Here is a 19,580-nt window from a genome sequence, read left to right as displayed (position 1 = left end):
GCTTCTGTGCTTGCTGGTTTGCCTCAGAGAGAAAGTGCAGCTACCCTGGATGCGTGCACAGTGCTGCTCCAGCTGAAAAGACAAATGCTTTGCTTGTTCTGTGGTGCTAATGGGAGAGCAGACTTAAAATAATCAGTTTTCCTCTAAAGTAAACAGCTTTTACACTTCTGACATAAAAGACGAAAAGCACACCACCTTCTTTTAAAACCAGGGCTTGCTCCTTAAGATTGTGGCAGCTTCATCAATTAAAAAAATAAAGTATATCCTTCATATGAGAAATTATTTTTAAGAAACACTATGTGATTTCCATATTCTATGTATTCTTCGTATTCTGCAAACAGGACACCCGGCTGTTGTGTAATACCTTTGGTAGATGGCTATGACTCAGTGGAGCCCTCCAGTAACTATTAGAAAAGTATTTCCTTTCTCAGCTGAAGTTTATACGCTCCCGTTCCAGTTTCCCAAGTGAACTCTTGCATGAAATTCCAGTGGCCTGGATCAATGAGAAATTAAAACGTCCTTTCTTGGACTAGGCAGCTGATTGGAAAAAAAAAGACACTGAATTTTAGGTTTAGCACAGAAAGTTTGGTTTAGGTTGGATTTTGTGCTCTGCAGGAGGATAATGCTGTTCATTTTGAAGTTTCATTTTCCTAAGAGATATGAATGGAGGTTTCCAGCCTTGGGAAGTGTCTCAAGTGGAACAAAAACTGCTGGCTGTGCGCATAACCTGTTTGCCTTTCTCTGTTCAGCAGAGAGCTGCAGCACTGCACTGACAGATCCATGAACCTTCTTCAAAAATCATTAGCTGCATCATGCAATTAATTTTGACATGCCTGTTTTGGTACAACTTTTGATTTTTTTTTTTTTAATTTTTTTTTTGGTCTGCAGAAGTGATCATTCTGTAAACTCCAGCGGGAGACTGTATTGTATTGTAGTGATGTATATTTGCATGCTCATCTATATTGGAATATACTTATAATTTGCATTTTCCTATTCTCATTTTCCTAGTTTTTGTAAGATACCCTATCATGATGCTTTTTAAGGGAGGAAAATCTCTCACTTCTACGTGATAACACAGCATTGATGTGTCTTCCTTTATATTAAAAATTATTTTCAAAAAGTATTTATTTAATTTTAAGTGGTTTTAATAATTAAACTTTTATTAAACAAGTTTGTTAAAACTTTTTAGATTTAATCATTTGGGAGGATACTCTTTCTTCTGACATAAAATTCTTCTATAATTTTGTATTGCTGGTTAAGAGAGTGTGTGAGAGCAACAGGAAGAGTGAAGTGCAGTCAGAAGTTCACCCAGGAGGAGGGCAAAATGCCCACAAGGAGCAGAGATCTCACTGTACACAAAAAGGACATGAAAACTGAGACATAGTCTAGTGTGACTGAGGTTTTGATGATAGTGACAGCACATACGTGGACTGAATAACCTGTGAACTCACCTGTACGTCATGCACTTTTTAAAACCATTTCATGATCTCAGGGTCTTTAATTTAGGAGAGATGCTTCAGCCCTTGGATCATTGCTGTGACCTCCTCTGGCCCCGCTCCAACAGCTCCATGTCTGTCATATGCTGAGGACTCCAGAGCTGGACGCAGGACTCCTGGTGGGGTCTCAGTAGAGTGGAGCAGAGGGGCAGAATCCCCCCGCCTTCACCCTATGCCCACGCTTCTGGGGATGCAGCCCAGGGCACGGCTGGCCTTCTGGGCTGCGAGCGCACATTGCCGGCTCACGTCCAGCTTTTCATCCTCCAGCACCCCCAAGTCCTTCTCGGCAGGGCTGCTCTCCATTCCCTTCATCCTCCAGCCTGTATTGATACTGGGGGTTGCTCTGACCTGGGTGCAGGACCCTGCACTTGGCGTTGCTGAACCTCATGGGGTTCACATGGGCCCACTTCTCCAGCTTGCCCAGGTCCCTCTGGATGGCATCCTGTCCTTCTGGCCTGTCGACCACACCACTCAGCTTGGTGTCATTATGGCCTTTCAGCACTTAAAGGTGGCTTATAAGCAAGATAGATACAGGCTTTTTGGTAGGGCCTGTTGCAGTAGGGCAAGAGGTAAAGGCTTTAAATGAAAAGAGGGCAGATTTAGGCTAGATATAAGGAAATAATTTTTTACAGTGAGAGTGGTGAAACACTGGCACAGGTTGCCCAGAGAGGTGGTCAATGCCGCATTCCTGGAAATATTCTAGGCCAGGTTGGATGGGGCTCTGAGCAACCTGAACTGGCTGAAGATGGCCCTGCTCACTGCAGGGGGGTTGGGCTAGATGGCCTTTGAAGGTCCCTTCCAACCCCAACTATTCTATGATTCTGTAATTTCGTTACGTTGGTTGTTTAGTTTCAGTTTCCTCGAAGGAAGGCATTGCAAACTGAAGGGTGATTTTAACACTGTCAGTTTTTCTGTCTTGAAACTTCCTGTGTGTCTCTGAGTTTTGCAGCTGCCTTGCTGTACTCTAGATGTGCCATTAATTCTAAACCAGCAAGGGATTATACTGGTTGTCTCAGGGTGATACAAAAAAGTGTCAGCAGTTGGTTATAAAATGCTCCCTTTACATAAAATAGTATTTGCAAGTGTGAGGGTAACGAAAAACATATTCTTTTTCTCATTCAAACCAGCTCATAGTGTTTCTTAAATATTTTTGAAAAAAGAATTGCTTGCTATCAGATTGACAAAAAACCCCACTTTTTAAAATGAGTGAACTAAAACCACTGTGATTCATCATGTTTCTCAGAAACCTTGATCCCTAACCTCAGGGAAAGAGTAATCCCACAAAATACTTTATTCTTCATTGAGGAATTTTGTTTTTGAATGCCTGGATCTTCAAATAAATCACGAAAGACTTCATTGGGTAAGTGATTCGGTAGAAATACAAAGAACTTGGTCCGGAGAGGTGCCTCTTCCAATTCTAACAGTGCTCTGACAGTAAATGGCAACAGCAGCACAGAAGTAAATACAGAGGTTGGGAAAATCCTTAGCCTATGTTGGATTTCTTTCAATTTTTCTAAGTATAGCCAAGAGCCCTTTTTTTTTAGGGTTTGGTGGGGGAAGGGGGGTATTTCTTCTGTTTCTGTGCTTTCTGTTGCTTTTTAGTTTTTATGGTCTTTTTTTAAGCTCTTTTTCTACAGGTATAGCTGCAATTAAATACATAGTTTTCACAAGAGTCTTCTTCTGGAGACCTGAAATGTGATCTTTACTTTTCTCAGTGTACTTTATGCTCTACTTCAAAGTGATTAAGAATAACTTCACCTCTAAATGAGAAGGGATTTAAGTTGCGCAGGTACAGCACAACACCAGCCCAAAGCTCCAAAAATCAGGCTGGGGGGACTGTTCCCCTAATTTCCGTAGATACCTGGGCCTGTTTATATGGGTACCTTGCAGGGCAACTTTCTTGCGATGCGCTGCAACACCCTTTGCAGAGAGGGTGGAAAAAAAAGAACAGACCTTCGTGCTGTGTGTGCTGATCTCGTGGTTGAATGTTTTGTTTGAAGATGCCCAAGCGCTACAAGGTGGAGTGTGATGCAGGAGTTTGCGTTGAGTAAAGTAAGTTTTCGTAACAGAACGTTCTGTCAATAAACCTGTTACGTGGTATCATTTAACCATAAAGTTTCCACAGCAAAACTTTTTTCCTCATTTCTTTCCACACTGTGAAGTATTTGGTATATCCCGAAACTACCGTCTGTTACATCAGTTTATCAATAGATTACTCAGCGTAGTTAGGTGTCTGGCATGTGAACATAACAGGAACATTACTTATATTGTATTTTGTGTAGATACAAGATGCTTTTTCCTGAGAGCTGGGAGTCTGGCTATATCAGTTCACCAGTAGATTAACTAGAGGAGATGGTGGGCCACTGTCTCGTGGTTTTGGTTTTTTGGAGAGGAGATGAGTTTCCGTAGTGAACTATCTATTTATACCAGCTCAGAGCCCACTGATTTTTACCCCAGTTGTTTTTGCATTCCAGACACATTCCTGTACTCCCCAGTAATAACTTTTAGCCTGAGGGAAGTTTGAAATGTAATCAGCTAGTTATTAGCACGAAGTCTGAGAATGTTTTAGCAAAGGATGAAGAAACCAAATATGGGACATGAGCTGATGGAGGAGCTGGTTGTTGGGGGCTTGCTTTGGTATGAAGTAGGCTGCCAGGTTTGGTCTAAATGCGGAGAATAACAATAGATGACTTACAGAACATTCAAACCTTGGAACAACAAAAATGCTGATTTTAGCCATGTCTGTTTTACGTGACTGGAAAGACTAGTACTCACTTGTCAGACGGTGGTGTTAGTATCTCTTTTGGTCTTAAAACTAGGTTGGAGTATCAGCACTGGGCAAAGACTTGTTGCTCTTAGTATGAGGATGAAGTCATTTCAAACACAGAAACAAGCCAAAGGGACATGCCAACGGACTTGCATTTGGAAAATGTTTTATTTAACTGTATGTTATTTAATGTCGTTCACACTAGGTAGATTTAGTGATGTGACATAATGATGATCAAGCAAATCTGTTGAGTAACAGGTGACAAATCTCAAAATTCATTTCATCAGGCAGTTTCCTATTTGGATACATGAAAGAATTTGTTACATATGGTCTGTATTTCTTGGGCATGTTTCATGGAAGTTATGATTTAAGTCATGTTATATTAGTTGGTGAAGTACAAGTTGCTGAACTGGACAGTGATACAGCATTTGAAGTGAATGCACAGGACCAGAGGGTAGTGTGGTTGAAGTCTTGGCACGAGCTCCCTGTTTGCTCTAATGTCTCCTGGCCCAGGTGGTTGGCTCCTGTACGCTGGGAGCTTTGAGTGACAGGATGAAGAGCCTCAACAGCTACTCATGTGACAAAAGTTTGTTCTCTGTCCTGGTACTTTGCGGGGGGGTTGTCACCCTTCTTGCCCACTGTCTTGTCTTCCAGTAATAAGAGAAGCAGTGTACTCCATTGGACACTAATATAGTGGGAGAGGGCAGTAGCAGATGTCCGAGAAGTGTTCAACCTGTTCTGGTTTGCAGGCTGCTATGAGTAAGGGTGCTTTGGCACGCTTAGATACTCAAAGATAGCTCTCAGCAGGCTTGTTTTCCTTGATTTTTCGTTCACAGACCCCTAATAACTACTCCATAAATTCATAGAGTCTGAGGATCTCAGGCTGAAGACAACTGAAAGTTGAATCAAGTGTTGGGTAAGACTCTGTCTTTGGAGAGGCTGCTGTGTCTTTCTCATTGGCGTAACTAGCAAAGAGCACGGCACCCTTCGCGTGAGGTGGTGAGTGCTGTCTTGCAGCCAGTCATCGTAGGAGCCATCATATTCTTGAGGGTCTGCTCCAAGTGCGGCAACACATGGATGGTCTCCATGAAGGGTTTAGTGCTGTGTCTCGGGTAAAAGGGATCCGTGTTGGGGAGCCAACCGGGCTGCCATGTGGAGAGGAAGGGGATGGTTCTGTGTCAGGGCGAGAGGCTGTCTGAGTCTTATGCAGGAAGGAAATGGAAGGAATTTCAGAAACGTTTTGACTGTGAGTAAACATAGTTCTGGAAATGTTTCCTTTTTAACTTTGCTTTGTGACTTTTAAATTCTTTTTATTTTGGGGAGAAATTGTTTGTTTATGTATTTTACTTAAGGAGGGGAAATAAACTGAAAAGATGATACTCTGCTTGGGGGAGACACAGCACTCAGCAGTTGTTCTCATGTTAATCTTTCTTTTGTGCTAGAAACACTGCAATTATTCTGTGGTTGAAGTTTACCAATTAAATTAAAAATACAGCTGTATAGTGATGCATACTTATGTGGTGACTGCACTTAGGGATTTCTTCTTCACTGCCTTACAAGTGTTTATACTACAGCTATATATTGTTATTCAGAAGTGCCTCCTGCAGCGGTTTTATTTGCATTAGTTTTATTTTTCAGTACTGAATTAGTAACCATTTAAAACTGCCAACCACATGTAAACAAGTGGTGCATAAGTTATGAATAACAACTTACCTGGAGTTACAATTGCCTGTTTGTATTGCACAAGGCATGATGTTGGGGGAATTGTGACATGACTGAACTCAGTAGCGCAACATCATTTCTATTTATCTGGTTTCTCGTAGCCCATTTGAATAAGTATCTTGATGCTCACAGGATTCCCACAGCCAGCGATCCTGGTAGTGGGGCTGCAGGATTGCCATGGTGTTGAAATGGCGGGCTCTGCTCCAGTCCGTCTGCCACGCGATGAGCAACGTTTTTGCAGGCTCTAAAAGCTGCACTTGCTTACTACGTAGCTTTTCAGTTCTGACCAGAGAGCAATGGAGGCTGGATGGTTTTAAATGGGGGTAAAAAATGATTGTTATTAGCTGATATAGCAGTAATAAAATGTATTTAACAAACACTTGATCCAAACATTGATCCTTCAAACTGTGCTGGTGGACTTTGATGACAGGTGAAAAAAATGATAATCTTTTTCCTTATTTGAAAACTGATATAGAGATGGAATAAAAAAAAATATCCTCTTATTTTTAATGCAGCAGTTATCTGTGATACGGCAATTTACTACTTTTGGTTTGATCCCTTAAGGACGAATCTTTTATTTTTGCAGAGTATGACTTGGGCTAATCAAGTTAATGAGGTATTACTCAAGATAATGTCAGTGAATGTGCTTTGGTAAAATTTCACAAAACATTGTCATTGTCTGGAGAATACTTCCGTCTCATTCTTTTCAATTAAGTATTTAGGATTACTTGCAGAGCACAGGGTTTGTCTTCATAAAGATGTCCCAGTGCAAATAAACAAGTATCAAGAAAAGCTGGTTAAAGCTAGTAGTCAAGTTAAACAGCAGAACCAGTGGTGTGCATTTCCTAAAGCCCTGCCATACCTTCTCAAATAATTGCTTTTATTTGGTTACTGCTTTCTGGAATAGGAAGAGGTGACAAGGAGTGCATGTATTTTCATTTTGACGTAAGTGAAGACGTGGATGTTTGCTGTGTGTTTTCAATATTGTTTGACCAGTTGCTTGGAAAAAAACTGTCTGAAAACTGCAGATGACAGTATGGCATCTGGTTTTTACTTTACTTTTTAAATGTCAGGCCGTGAATTTTTAACAATGAAGAACCAAAAAAAGTTCCATATGCAGAGCCCACCAGCTCCTAGCAGGTTTGCATGTGCTCTGTAATTAATTTATGTTTACTTGCCTGCAAGTCCGTAGAGAACAATGCAATTGTAGGGCTCTTTGCGAGGGCATAATTAGCCTGTAGGATTATCCTGGTTTAAATAAAGTGCTGATTTAGCATGTCAGATCCAGACTACCTGCATTATGCAAGAGGGAAAGAATTTGCCTGATTGTGGTCCTGTCAGCACAAAGAGATTGCACCAGTATAGCAAAATAGAATTCTAAAGTCTTGTTTAGATTGGTGCGTGCTCTTGTCTGGATTCTATTAAAAAAATATTAGTGCTGAGAGCCACAATAGCTCACTCTGTTACCAGGGGCCAGAGCAGGCTCCTGTTGCATCAGACTATTGTTTTTTATTGGAATCCTTTGGTGCATCCTGCATGCTCACTATTCATCATTTCTAAAATATCAATCAGAAAGAAAGGTGGCATCTTCCAGTCCCGAGTGACTTTCTCCTGGGTGGGATCTCCAATAAACTTCTAACCGCTTTCAATCTGGCTATGCCTTTTTATTTTGAAATAAGTAAATTCCCATTCCTGAGAGCCTAAAGCTGACAAAATTTTCACTCGCAGCCTCTCTCTCTTCCACTTACTAAATTCCACTTGTGTTTTGCAGAGGCTGGTATGGGCCTCCGTAGTTCCTGAGGTATGCCAGCCAGTACGTGGGCAGAAGAAAATTTAATACAAAAGATGTGTTTCTGAGATGCCTGTGGCTTTGTGTAATTGTCGCATCTAGAGGAGTGGAATATTTCCTGAAAAAGCCTTGTTTTTCCATAGATCTCTGTTTTATAATGCTGCTGTTTAGATTGTTTGAAGTCCTTGCCTTGGACTGCCCCTGTGCAGTTTTCTGATGGCTTGTTTCCCTCCTGCAGTAAAACATAGTTTAAAGCTGGAAGCAGTTTTTTTCTGCGTTCAATAATAAAATAAAAGGAATTTTTGGAAGTATATGCTCCATATCCCCAAAAGCTTGTTGCACTGTGAGCAATCTGGAATATCAGAACCTCCCACATGTGCAAATTCACCAGGCAGACGTTGACAGATGCCTGACCAAAAGCTTAGATTGAAGAGACCGTATGGGCAGCGACTCCCGAAGGCTTCCTCCATCGCCTTGTTGACTTCCACGTCATTGTTGTGGCCTGGCCACTGGAAGGGATGTGATGTGAGCACAGGGGTGCACAGAGTACAGGTGTGTTATGGAGGAGCTCCTGGGTCTCGAGACGTGGTCCTGCATTCATTAAAATGGAGGGCTACGCAGAAGTTAAGATGGTTCTCGCCTTAGCCATCTGGTTTGGAACTTTGAGGTACTTTCTAGTCAATTATGAAGGGGGGGGGGAAACAAACCCGTGTTTGCACCCTAAGAAAGAAACTGGAAGAAAATGTCTCTCTCTAATGTCTTCAAAAGATGTTATAGTGTTGTGACCTTATCATTTTTCTTAAAGAACAGCATCCCTAGCATGCCAAAACATGCATGTTGTATATCTACACTGTATTTACATCTGCTTTACATCACTGCAGTCATGCAAAGCAGGCTGTATGTCTCCGTACCGCAGCACACAATTTGCAGTGGGTGTAGCAGTGAGCAGGGCAGTGCTAGAGAGTGGCTTTCCTGGGACTGAGACAGCTCAGCACTCATCCCTGCTGCGCAGCATCCCTTCTGCTCCTCTGCCTCTCCAGTTACTCCAGTGCTGGCACCTCATTCGCAATCCAGCCAGTGGAGCAAAGATTGGATATCTACACAGGCTGTATTCGTAGTTAGATTCAGTTTCTAATTCATTATTCCTTAGGTATATTTGCAGAAAAGGTATTCTGTGGTAGGAATATTATAGTTTTTGAAGTAGTTTGATTCCCCTAAAGAAGCTGTGCCCCTGTGTGCTTGGTTGGCTCTTGTTTTGGCAGCTGCATTGTTCAAAAATTTTTTTCTCTCATCATGCTCATTCCTTTCCAGCTGTTAAAATTAACACAGAGGGCAAAGGGGTAGTCAATAAAAGTGAAGAATAATGCCCATAAGATAATACCAGGTGATTTTTCACATGTGTAATTGCATCATGGAAGTTGTTTTCACAAAGGTATTACAGAGATTAAGACCACAGGAGAGTTCAGAGAATGACTGAGTAGTGTGAGTAAAAGCCAGACAGTATCTTTACCAGTTAATCCCAAGTAACCTAGAGCTGGAGTTAGGCCCTGGTTTTACTTTAAATGTAGGAACATGATATATCTCTTAGGTTTTGTGAGGAATCCCTGGGGCAGATTAAATCTTTTATCTGCAACACGTTACTAAGTTTGCTGGGCTTCGAGCTGCTCTTGCGGAGCATGCTATTTCTGACTGAAAAATCCCAGGCTTACGTTTTGACTCAAGCCTACTTTTCTATTAAGGTGTCAAGCTGTGAGCTATATTGAGTAAAAAATGAGTTCAAAACCAAGAGTTGTTCCAGGGAACGGGCTCGGCTGCTGTTCGCTTTCAGACCGCAGTCAGTGGCACACGGGCACCACCAAAGCTGGTGGAGCAGAAATGAAATAAGGGCAGATGTAAACCCCAGGACAGGGATCAGTCTCACTCGTCAGCCCGTCTTCCGTTTGGCCAGGAGGGTTTAAAAATACATATCTATATTTATTGCTGAGCCAGCAGTGGTAGCTAGACCGTTGGGTTTGAGCTGCATGTCCGTGCTGGATTTGTCTGGCCCTTTCTCTCCCTGGTGTTTTTGTGGGGTTTGTTTGGGTTTTGTTTTTTCCTTACACAGGTGAGAAGAAGATAAGAGACTGGAGGAGGATAGACCAGCAGCCTGCAACTGAATTCCTGCAGTTTAGCCATAAATGTAGATGGTGGGTTTGGGTGCAGGGTTCCCCACTTAAAACTGGCAGACGTTGAATACCAAAATTGCACATATGTTGTTGATCAGCGTTTTCCAAGCCCAATGTTGTCTGTTAGCTGATCAAAAGTAATAATTTTGCTAAACAAAAGAGGCACAAGAAAAACAGTGGGTTTCCATAACACGGAAGATGCCTCTGGTTCCTCTGGCTTGTTACAGTTGTTCTTTGGAGATTACAAAGATAGGTTTGGGATTTTGTTTTTTGGAGTTTCTTTTATGTTTCCAGTCTATAAAGTTCTGTTACTTATTATGGTTGTTTCTGCTTTCCAGAAACCTAAGATAACATGTTGGCTCATAAATTCCATTTCTAATTTTAGCCACGGGAAGTGTTGCTCCATACGTTCAAAGTGCTTTTCCAGGTAGGCTGTTTTGGTAGAACCCAGGCATTTTGGGTTCCGTGCTTTTGTTTGCACTGAGCTGGAAGTGGTTTCTTGGGGTTAGAGGGTGGGACTTGCTTTGTTGGAAATGCAGCTTTGCGGGTTGGAGAAAATTACTTTTATTTTTTGTAAAGCCATCCGATGTCATCTTGTGCAGTCCTGCAGTGTGAGTGACAGAAAATGCCCGTTGATATAAAAGACAGTGATGTGCTTTTGGTTTCCAGCTGTGTTGCTGAAATTCAGGACTACAGCAGGACAATTCTGAAGAGTGTTTTTAGGGCTTTAAAAAACCCCCTCATGAAATCTTTTTTCTGTCATTCCACATAGCCATTTGTCAGATTGGTGGGATGCGTTGTGTCCAACTTCCCTGGCACTTCCACCACTATTTTTCAAGAAGGATCGATATCACAACGTGGCATTATTGTATTTAATAATGTTGAAGTGTTCAGTAAACTGTTGTGGTGTGTAATGTTGCACACAAACCACACATCACGCAGAAGCAGTAGAAATTTGCAAGCTTTTTGTGTAGGGGCTATAACATTAACATAAAAGTCTCCCTTAGTTGTGTGTGAAGTCTGCTGGCTTTGGCTCTGCAGGGACAAGATTGCTCTCAGGCATGAAGACGACCAGAGGAAGGGACCGTGCAGTGTGGGACACATCTGCCTGTGGTCTTCTGCAAGGAGCAGGTCTACCACCGTCGGACCTCACAGCGCAAACCTTTCCTGCTGGATTTAAGAGATGAGGTCTGTGTGCTGAGTGAGAGATGCGGGTTTTTTCAGCCTGCTCCCAGTAGCTGGAGGAAGGACGGCGAGAGATGCTGTACCTGAAAGAGAAGTAATTCTCAATGATGCTGGGGAAGCTGTTTAAAAGAATAAAGTAAATGTGCATTTGCTGCGTTATTATGGAAATGTGTTCTGCTCCTCTCGGAAAATCCTGTTTAGTTTATCTGGGAAGATGATGGAAAAGGTGAAGGTCTAGAAAAGTTAAAAATGAGGGAACTGTGCATTTGTAGTCAGAAGCAAGCAACAGCAGCACCCAGCGGGGTGGGAGCTGTTACAGCCTTGCAGCTGGAGTAGAGGTTGAGCATAAAGACAATACAGCAAGTTAACTGCTCCTTTCTTTCTCTCTGAGCTGTCCCAAGGCGTGAGGGAGAACAGTGCTTTTTTTAGATGCTGTGTCTAGTCGTGTTCAAACACAGTTGCTGGTGGTTCCTTTAGGAAATCAGGTAAACGCTGTTTGGCACAGCCCGTCGGGCACAGCTGGGTTAGGCGAGTGTTTCCGCTCTTGGAGCATCGCCGAAGCTTGACAGAAAAGCTGCTCCTCTCACTGTGAAAGATCAGGCTGCCTTGGAGGAAACCTGGTGAGGTTCTCTGCCGTGGAAGCTCTGTGCTCTCCTCTGTTCAACACCAGCAAGGAGGTGCTGTGAGCGCTTGTCCTGGACGTGACCTCTCTGCACGGCCTTTGGTGCTGCGCAGTCCCACGCGTTCTGGAGCATTCAGAAATGGATTCTACACACACCCCCCCCATGCTGATATGCTCAACTGCATTTTTGTCTCCAGGCAATCTAATTGCAACGAGGTCACTTGCTTAAAATAAAGAATGAACCTGTAGACCTTTACATGCCTAAATTTCTGAAAACCAGAAGCCTGCAGTTGAACTTCAAAGTCAAAGCAACTCCAGCGAGTTGCAGTGTAGAATGATTACTAGCACATGGGATTTCCACTCGCACAACTATGACGGTTCAGTTGGCTGAAAGATATTTTGCAGGGATATCGCAACCCCTTTGATTATCCGGTTGGTACTTACCAGGTGCTGTTGTTAGGTAAGGATGTTCCTCTGGGCTTTTGCTTCTCTCTTCGTTTCAACATATACAAGTATTTTAATGATCAAGTTATTAGAAACTCCAAGAAGAAAAACTTGCTGAAGTTATTTCCTAAGTGTAACAATTTCTTGCCAAATGAAGATTGTAAAATAGAAAAAAAATAATTAATGATCCTTATTTATATTTAAAGTTGCATGCTTCTGGGCACTACGTTCAGCTTGGTTACTGGGTACCTCTTTGAAGGTGCCTCAGTTGATCTGTATTGTGTTAGCTACGGACTCTGTCTGGGAGAACATTTTACATTTCTGTTTCATCTATTTTCAGACTTGCTCTCTAGTGAAATACAAAGCGCAAGTTTCTATCCTTTAGCATCTGGGGTTTCTATATTCTGAGCAGCGTTTCATGTTCTAGTTGTATGTTGTGGGGAGCCGATGCTCTGAGGAGCTGCACATGTTACCGGTGCAGGTCGGTAGTGCTGGGCAGCCCCGTTGGGCTCGCAGGGACCTGGCTTGGCTTCTGCGGCTTCTGCGGTTTCTTGTTGCAGTGTGAAGCACCAGTTCCCGGCTCAATGGATGAGAGCGTTGTGCTGGGGGCGGGGGAAGAGGTTTGCATGAATGCTCTGTGCAAGGGTGGGTCTAATAAAGTGAGACAACAGTCTCCATAAATACAGGTTTGGCAACTGTTGAATTTTAAGGATGAGGGAGAGTATTTACTATTGAAAATCATGCTTAGATTCAGCAACAATTGGGACCCAAAGGATACGAAATCTCCTGAAATGACGGTACGCTCTGTATTATCTCTTGCATAAACGTTAGGCTAGAGTAGTACCTGAAAAAATATTTAAGCTTTGATAAGGAAAAAAAACCAACATGGACAAGTTAGGAAAGAGATGCCAAAAAGAGACTGCAATTAGAAGAACTAAGTACATTTCTGTTCACTTTTTTTGCTATTATTTGACTGTCATATTACATTCCAGAAATTGCAGTTAATAATTTATTTTACAGAGCAAGTCAGAGTCTAATGAAATTGTATAGCCGTGTATATGAGGAAACTTAACTGTAGATCGCTGTTCCCTTTCACTGGAGAGGTAGTGTCTGAAAACCAGTATTTTCACTCCGACATTTTTGGCAAAGTACAAAGATGATGTCTTTAAGAGGCATGGAGAAAACAGTTATTGTATTTCTAGAAAGAGAAGGCAAGAGCCGATTGGTTGCAGAGAAGCATAACCCGCAGGTGGATTACCACCCATCAGTTTAGAAAGAAAGAAGCTAAAGCCAATACTGAACTGCAAAGCTTTTTTTTTTTTTATCAGATTGCTGTACCACTACTGGTTACTTGTATCAGAGTTAATAAAATATGGTATTAAATTGTGGAATGATAACAGCTAACACTTCATCACAGCAGACTGCAGCAGGTAATTAAAATGACTTTCTAGCTGGAAAGTAATTCTTGCTCTCATGTGGGAGTGACAGTCACTGGTTTTTACACGAAGAGACAGTTTTCATGCAAATTCTAATTTTGTAAGGTAAGATACTGCAAAAGTAGAGGGTTGTGAAATAGAGCTCATCTGGGTTTGTAAATTTATACTTAATTATTTGGAAAGAAATAAGATTAAATTATTAAATTGTGTAAATGCTAAGGGAAATGGTGGAAAGATAAATAATGTAGGAGAATTGTTAATATAAAGCTATTCAGTAAAAGGGGCATAATTAATACAATTTGGATTTTATTACATCAATACAAGGAATGTTACTCGTCTTACAGAGCAGAGGGCTGTATACTGGGAAGTAGTTATTCTGAAAAGCAAGGTCACCTGTTTGTTAAATGCTGTTTCCCCATACTGAAAAGGTGAAGCGATTCATGGGTGAAGGAACAGGGGTATAGAAGAAGAGCGGGATTGTATTTTTGTTAAATGAATAAGACCATGACTGAAATATTGCCATCATTTTTTGGTGTCTCTTAGAATGAGTGCTGAAAAGGGGTTCAAAAACATTTGCAGTTCATTAGGTAGAGACATGAGAAGTATGACACATTCAGTTTGCCACAGAGAAGGGAGTTTTCCTGTCCACTATCAATAGAGGGCTAAAAAGTTTCAATTCCTTACAGGTGAAGCATAAAAAAACCTGAAATTTGAATCTTAGTTTCCCAAGGAATTGCTTACGAACTGTTGTATTAATGCCCCATCTTTTGAGACCTCTTGCAGGAGAAGCCATCTCGTCTTTAAAAGGTGCATCTCTGCAAAAGGATGCTCTCTGCTTACACAGAAGTTGGATTAGCCTGGCGTAACAGCAACTTCTGTCCTGAAGTCATAAGGATAAATGAACCAAAGGAAAGGAAATTAATGACTTAATTAGGGGCTTGAAGGACTAGGACATCTTTTCTCTCCCTTTCCCTGTTCATTCCCAGCAAGTGACTTCCCACCAGCTACCTGAGGCAGCTTTTTTCTGCAACACAGCCACGGTGGAGGATGGCAGAGCTGCTCCAGCCTGACCCATCTCGGTGCGGGCAGGGAAATATGCACATGTACATGCAGAAAATAATTTGTGTGTGAATGCATGCATATGAATTTTTTTATTGTTATTGGTATTTTTCAGTGTTTGGGATGGCTTTCTGTTTTTGTAAGTTCAGACAAAAGCCACTGATAAAAAGAAAAGCTAACTGAAGAGAGGAGCCAAGTACAGAAATTTGTTAATGCTTCTAAAATTCAACGAGGACTATAATAAACTGGAATTCTGTGGAGATCTCACCTGGTAACTGTTTGGTCAAAAGTACACTTTCCAAACGCTGCCACATCGTTACTCAAAATGGTTGCGTTCAAGAAATGAGTGTTTTGACTCAGCGTGCAGGAGCTGTTAACTCTTTGTAATGCTTCAAGATTTTCGGAACTTGAAGACAAGTGAAGGAAATCGCTTGTGTTCCTCAGACGTAAATGATGTAGCTCATTTTACCGCAGGCAGAAAATACTGTAGACATTAAATTGGTGTGTTGGGGGTGGGTTGTTGCAGCCGGTTCCCCATCTTTGCTTCCAAGAGCCATCTCTGGAAAAAGCTGAAATGCACTGCAGGATAAAGCCTGCCAGAATACAGATTTGCTATCAGGCAGTTTGAGGTTGTTGGTGTTTTTTCCCCCAGAATTTATTTTGAATAAATGTGGGGGAAGGAGGTGAGCATGAGATTGAGAACGGCGGGAGGGGAAGAAAGGGCGAGCTTTGCCTTGATAAATGGCAGTGTAAGCATCTCATAGCACTTTCTTCATTGCCATGTCTTGAGTTACAGCGTTGCGCAGCAACATACACCAAAAATTGCACCGTGTTTGCTGGTTTTCACATAAAAAAGCAGCTCCTCCGTTGTTGGCTTATTTAATATTGCATTACCTAATTGATTTAAATGTGCTGCGTGGTGGTGTGAGTGTTTTTCACTCCATCCACTGTTTGTATGGAAAATGATAGTGTTGATTGTACTAATTCACTGGAGATGTAGAAGGAGGAAAAATACTGTTCTCGTATAATACGTTTTAGTTACATCCATACAGTTCTACTGAATTAATGACCCTTTTTTTAATGCCGATGTATTTCAGACTGAATGTAGGAGTTGCTTTGCGAAGTGTCACAGTTTTAAGGAATATTGAAGCAAATCGATTTTTCCTGTCATAAGAAGGATTTAATAACAAAAAAAGTATTAGGCAGGTAATATTAGTAAAGTTCTGCAAAGATGGAAGATTTTTAGACTTCCTAATTTTCCAGAACTTTCCAGAAATAACCTTTTTTCCTTACTTGCTGTGCTGAGCCCCTGACCTTGCAGTCGGCACTAGTAGTAGCCCGGCTGACTTCTTACTAAAGGTCTGCTGTGATTCTGCAGGACACTGGCTTTTCTTTGTCCGATTTCAAATTCCCCATTTTGAGTAAGGCTTCTTGTTCAGCGGATGTGGTGGGGCTGGGGAGCACAAGGGGGTAATAAAGAGATTTTTAGAGTTCTTGATGCCAGCAGCCAGCCGTTTCAGCCAACTTTCAGCCCTGCAGCTCAAGCCTGTGGGACAGGGTGGGTGCGGGCGGCTGTCAAGGCAAAACGTGGCTGTGGACTGGTGGGTTTGCCTCGGATGGGAGGGGCGAGGGGTCGAGGAGCCACAGCACGTTGCAGTTTCAGGTTGGGGCGAGGGTGGATTCTGCTTTCCCAAACAGATTTTTAATTACTGGTGTACCATAGCCTTTTCCCTTTTTCCTCCCTGTAGAGTTCAAACTGGAGATGGTTTTACTGTATGCAACAGATTGACTGAGTAATTACACTGTGCAGCACAGTAAGACAGAAAAATTGCCCTTTCAAAAATACAAAAAAAAAAAAAGAAAAAAAATGTTTGTTTAGAAATAAAATGGAGGAATAATAGGAGTGGTAAAATAATCCTGTTGCTTTAAGGTAACTTTTAAAAGTAGGAGTAGTAAGCTTAATGCTCTAGCTTTTACCACAGTAAACATACAATTGTAAGCTGATGGTGGTGAATTCTGTAAACGACCTCCTCCATCAACAGAAGTTTGAAAGAGACAGCCCTCATCTGGAAGCCAGCAGTAGCTCAGGACTTTATTAATCGGCACTGCCAGATAAAATCCAAGCGCTACTGTAAGCGATATGAAAATCAAGATTGGCTATAACGTACCGTCTCAAATAGGAGAGCAAGTGCTCCGGAGCTTGGAGAGGCTGAGAGGGCATTGTAGCTTTCCCAACAGCTTTTGAGCTTGAGGTTGAAATGGTGGATACAGATGCGGGTTTCTGCACTAGTTGTAGGAATGTTCAGGAGCTTAAGTTACTAGTGGAATAAACAGAGAAACTGCAAAATTGCTATCGGTATGTCTAACATTTTTATTGGAAAGGTTACAGACAAAGTACTGTCTGTGTTACGTGTTACAGACAAAAAAAAGGTTCATAGAACATGATTTTTCTGTCTGTAAAGAGGTTATGAGAGAATGACCTTATCATAAGGAACAGAAACCTGCCCTCTTCCAAGGGCTGCAACTTGACATATTTATTTCCAGCTTTCATCCTGTGGACGGAGGCAACTGAGTGCAGTCGATGGCTGTGACAGTCATGTGTCTGGCTGCAATTGGGTGACGAGTGTCAGAAAAAGGGAGGGGGGTGGTGCGCAGCTGACCCAGATACAAGCCCAGCAGCCATCCCATGACAAGAAGTCGGCTGCAGAATGACACAGGACAACAATCTCTGGTGCCACAAAATAGCGAGCGCTTTCCAGTTGTGCAAGCTGATGACCTCCACGCTTTTCAGAGCATGTCAGGGCCCTTCCTCACCGAGTGGGAGATTTCCCATGCAGTGACAAGAAAATTCATTCATTTGAATTCAGAAAGCAGTGTGATTAGTAACTCTTTCTTAGTCTTTGTGCCTAGAAATAACTCAGAATGTCATAATGCAAAGTTTCACGGAAGTAAAATAAGCGATATTCTACACAAAATTCAGATCTTTCATTTTTTGAACAGGTTTTAGATACAGCTCAGCTTGATACAGTGTGGTATTTACCAGCCTGGCCTTTAATATTGGATCTGCTTTCCAATTATGCTTCAATTCGTACAACAGTTGCAGAGAGCGTGTGTGGGCGTACATGCAAGAGCGAGATTGATTTTTGTTCTTTAGAAATGTGAAGTCTGCACTAACTATGAAAACCCATCAGAATTTCTAGCACTTAAACGCCATTTCCTTTCTCAGTGTGCTACCAGCATTAAGCAATCTTCACGACATTTCTCTGACAAATGGAGAGTGCAAGAAGTAGAATATTAACACAGATCTCACTGAAAACCAGGCTGCAAATCCTTTCCAGAAGTAGAGAGTTAATGTGAGAGCTCAAATTACAACTTGGAAGCGAATATGTAAGGTCTTAGCTCTATTTTTCAGAAGTACACGAGTGAAAATGGACTAAAGAAAATACACATCAGTCCTGGCTGTTGCTGTGTGTTACAGTAGTCCCTGGTGCCTGGGACAGCAGATGTTGGGCAGTCCTGATTGCCAGCACTTTACGCAGAGCATCTTTGTGTTCCTGGTGGTGTTCCCAGCCGCTGTCCTTTTTTGTTTGCTGGATTCCCGAACCTTGATAGTGCTTTGATAGTTACTCTATTTCATATCTGAGAAGTCCAAAGAGTGTTATTTTTGTCTTTCTGACTGTTCATTTCTTTTTTCTGTAGGTTTGAAGACCTATCTGATCTCTGGTCAGAAGGTAAAGGAGCCCCACTGCAGCTGTTCGCAAGCGTTGCTTCCTGGCTTGGAGTCCGGAGATGGAGCCCGGATACAGGGAGCATTGTCAGCCGAGAACACCGGTGACTCGACAAAAACTGTCAAACACGTGGAAAAACCTAAGGTGAGTTCTCGTTTCGAAGCCGAGCAGCACAGATCTCAAACTGTACAAACCAGTGAGAGATGCGTGGATGGGGAGATCTTACAGGTTTGGTTATGCACTGCTTTGTATATTTGTATGTGTATATACACACACACACACGTGTGTGTGTGTGTGTGTGTGTGTGTACATACAGTTACAAAAGCATAGTTTGAGGGACAAAATATTTACAAAGTAAAATGTGTCGCCAGTTGACAAACAATCCCTAAAGTAAGGTGAACGTTTTTTAAAGGTGGTTTCACATAAATAACTATTTTAGTATTTCAGGACTGAGAGGTCAATGCTGCTTTTTCAACGGTATTGATTTTATGGGGGAGTAAAAAATAGTTTTTATGCAGCTTCTATGATTTTCTGCTTTTGCTGCACCGTACTTCTGCCTTTCCCCTATTGTGCATGTCAGGTACCTGCGAACCATTTCATGTGAGTCTATAACAGACATCCCCACGAGAAGATAACGGGATTGTTTGTGCGGTGGGAGAAAATGCTCTGGTAGACTATGAGACTGTGTCTTTTCTGCTTGCTCTAGAAACCTATATCGAGAACTGAGGGCAGTGATTTGTATGGATTCAGCTTAGAGAAATGATGACATTTTGTTATGTTCACACCTCTCACAAGATCTCTTGACAAGGAAATCTGTGAAACAATGTGTATTACTTCGAAGCTTTGCTGTTACTCTCCATCTTCCAGCTCAGAACAGACTTCCCAAACAACAGATGTCTATTCTCTGTTCTCGTTTGTGCTGAGAGTTCCTCGTCCTGGGTTGCCCGAGCTGGGCGCGAATGTCAGAACCATGGGTGGTCATCTATCTGCAGGTCCCTGTCCGTAGATTTCAGTGTGTTTAGTCATGAGAGGGTCTCTCTGACACAAGTTTGAGATTGAGCTGACAGAGCTGACGGGGGGTGACTTTCATGCTACTCCATTTTTGCTGCTTTATATGCTTGTCGTCTGCAGTAGGAGAGCATGAGTAGGGCATCTTTACCCTGCCTC

General features: G+C 42.1%; 1 protein-coding gene across 2 annotated transcripts in view; it reads left to right on the top strand.

Annotated features, from left to right (window-relative positions):
* Positions 1-19,580, top strand: part of ADCY9 (adenylate cyclase 9) — an 88,319-nt gene that overhangs the window by 30,058 nt on the left and 38,681 nt on the right. For both annotated transcript variants that reach the window (XM_075436179.1, XM_009936291.2), the window contains exon 2: positions 18,385-18,557. In XM_075436179.1, coding sequence (XP_075292294.1) covers positions 18,385-18,557 — 173 coding nt within the window. The remainder of the gene's footprint in view (positions 1-18,384; positions 18,558-19,580) is intronic.

Source organism: Opisthocomus hoazin, chromosome 15 (genome assembly GCF_030867145.1).
Source record: "Opisthocomus hoazin isolate bOpiHoa1 chromosome 15, bOpiHoa1.hap1, whole genome shotgun sequence".
Taxonomy (NCBI): Eukaryota; Metazoa; Chordata; class Aves; order Opisthocomiformes; family Opisthocomidae; genus Opisthocomus; species Opisthocomus hoazin.
The sequence above is the reverse complement of the archived record's forward strand: the minus strand, read 5'-3'. Positions and strand labels throughout refer to the sequence as shown.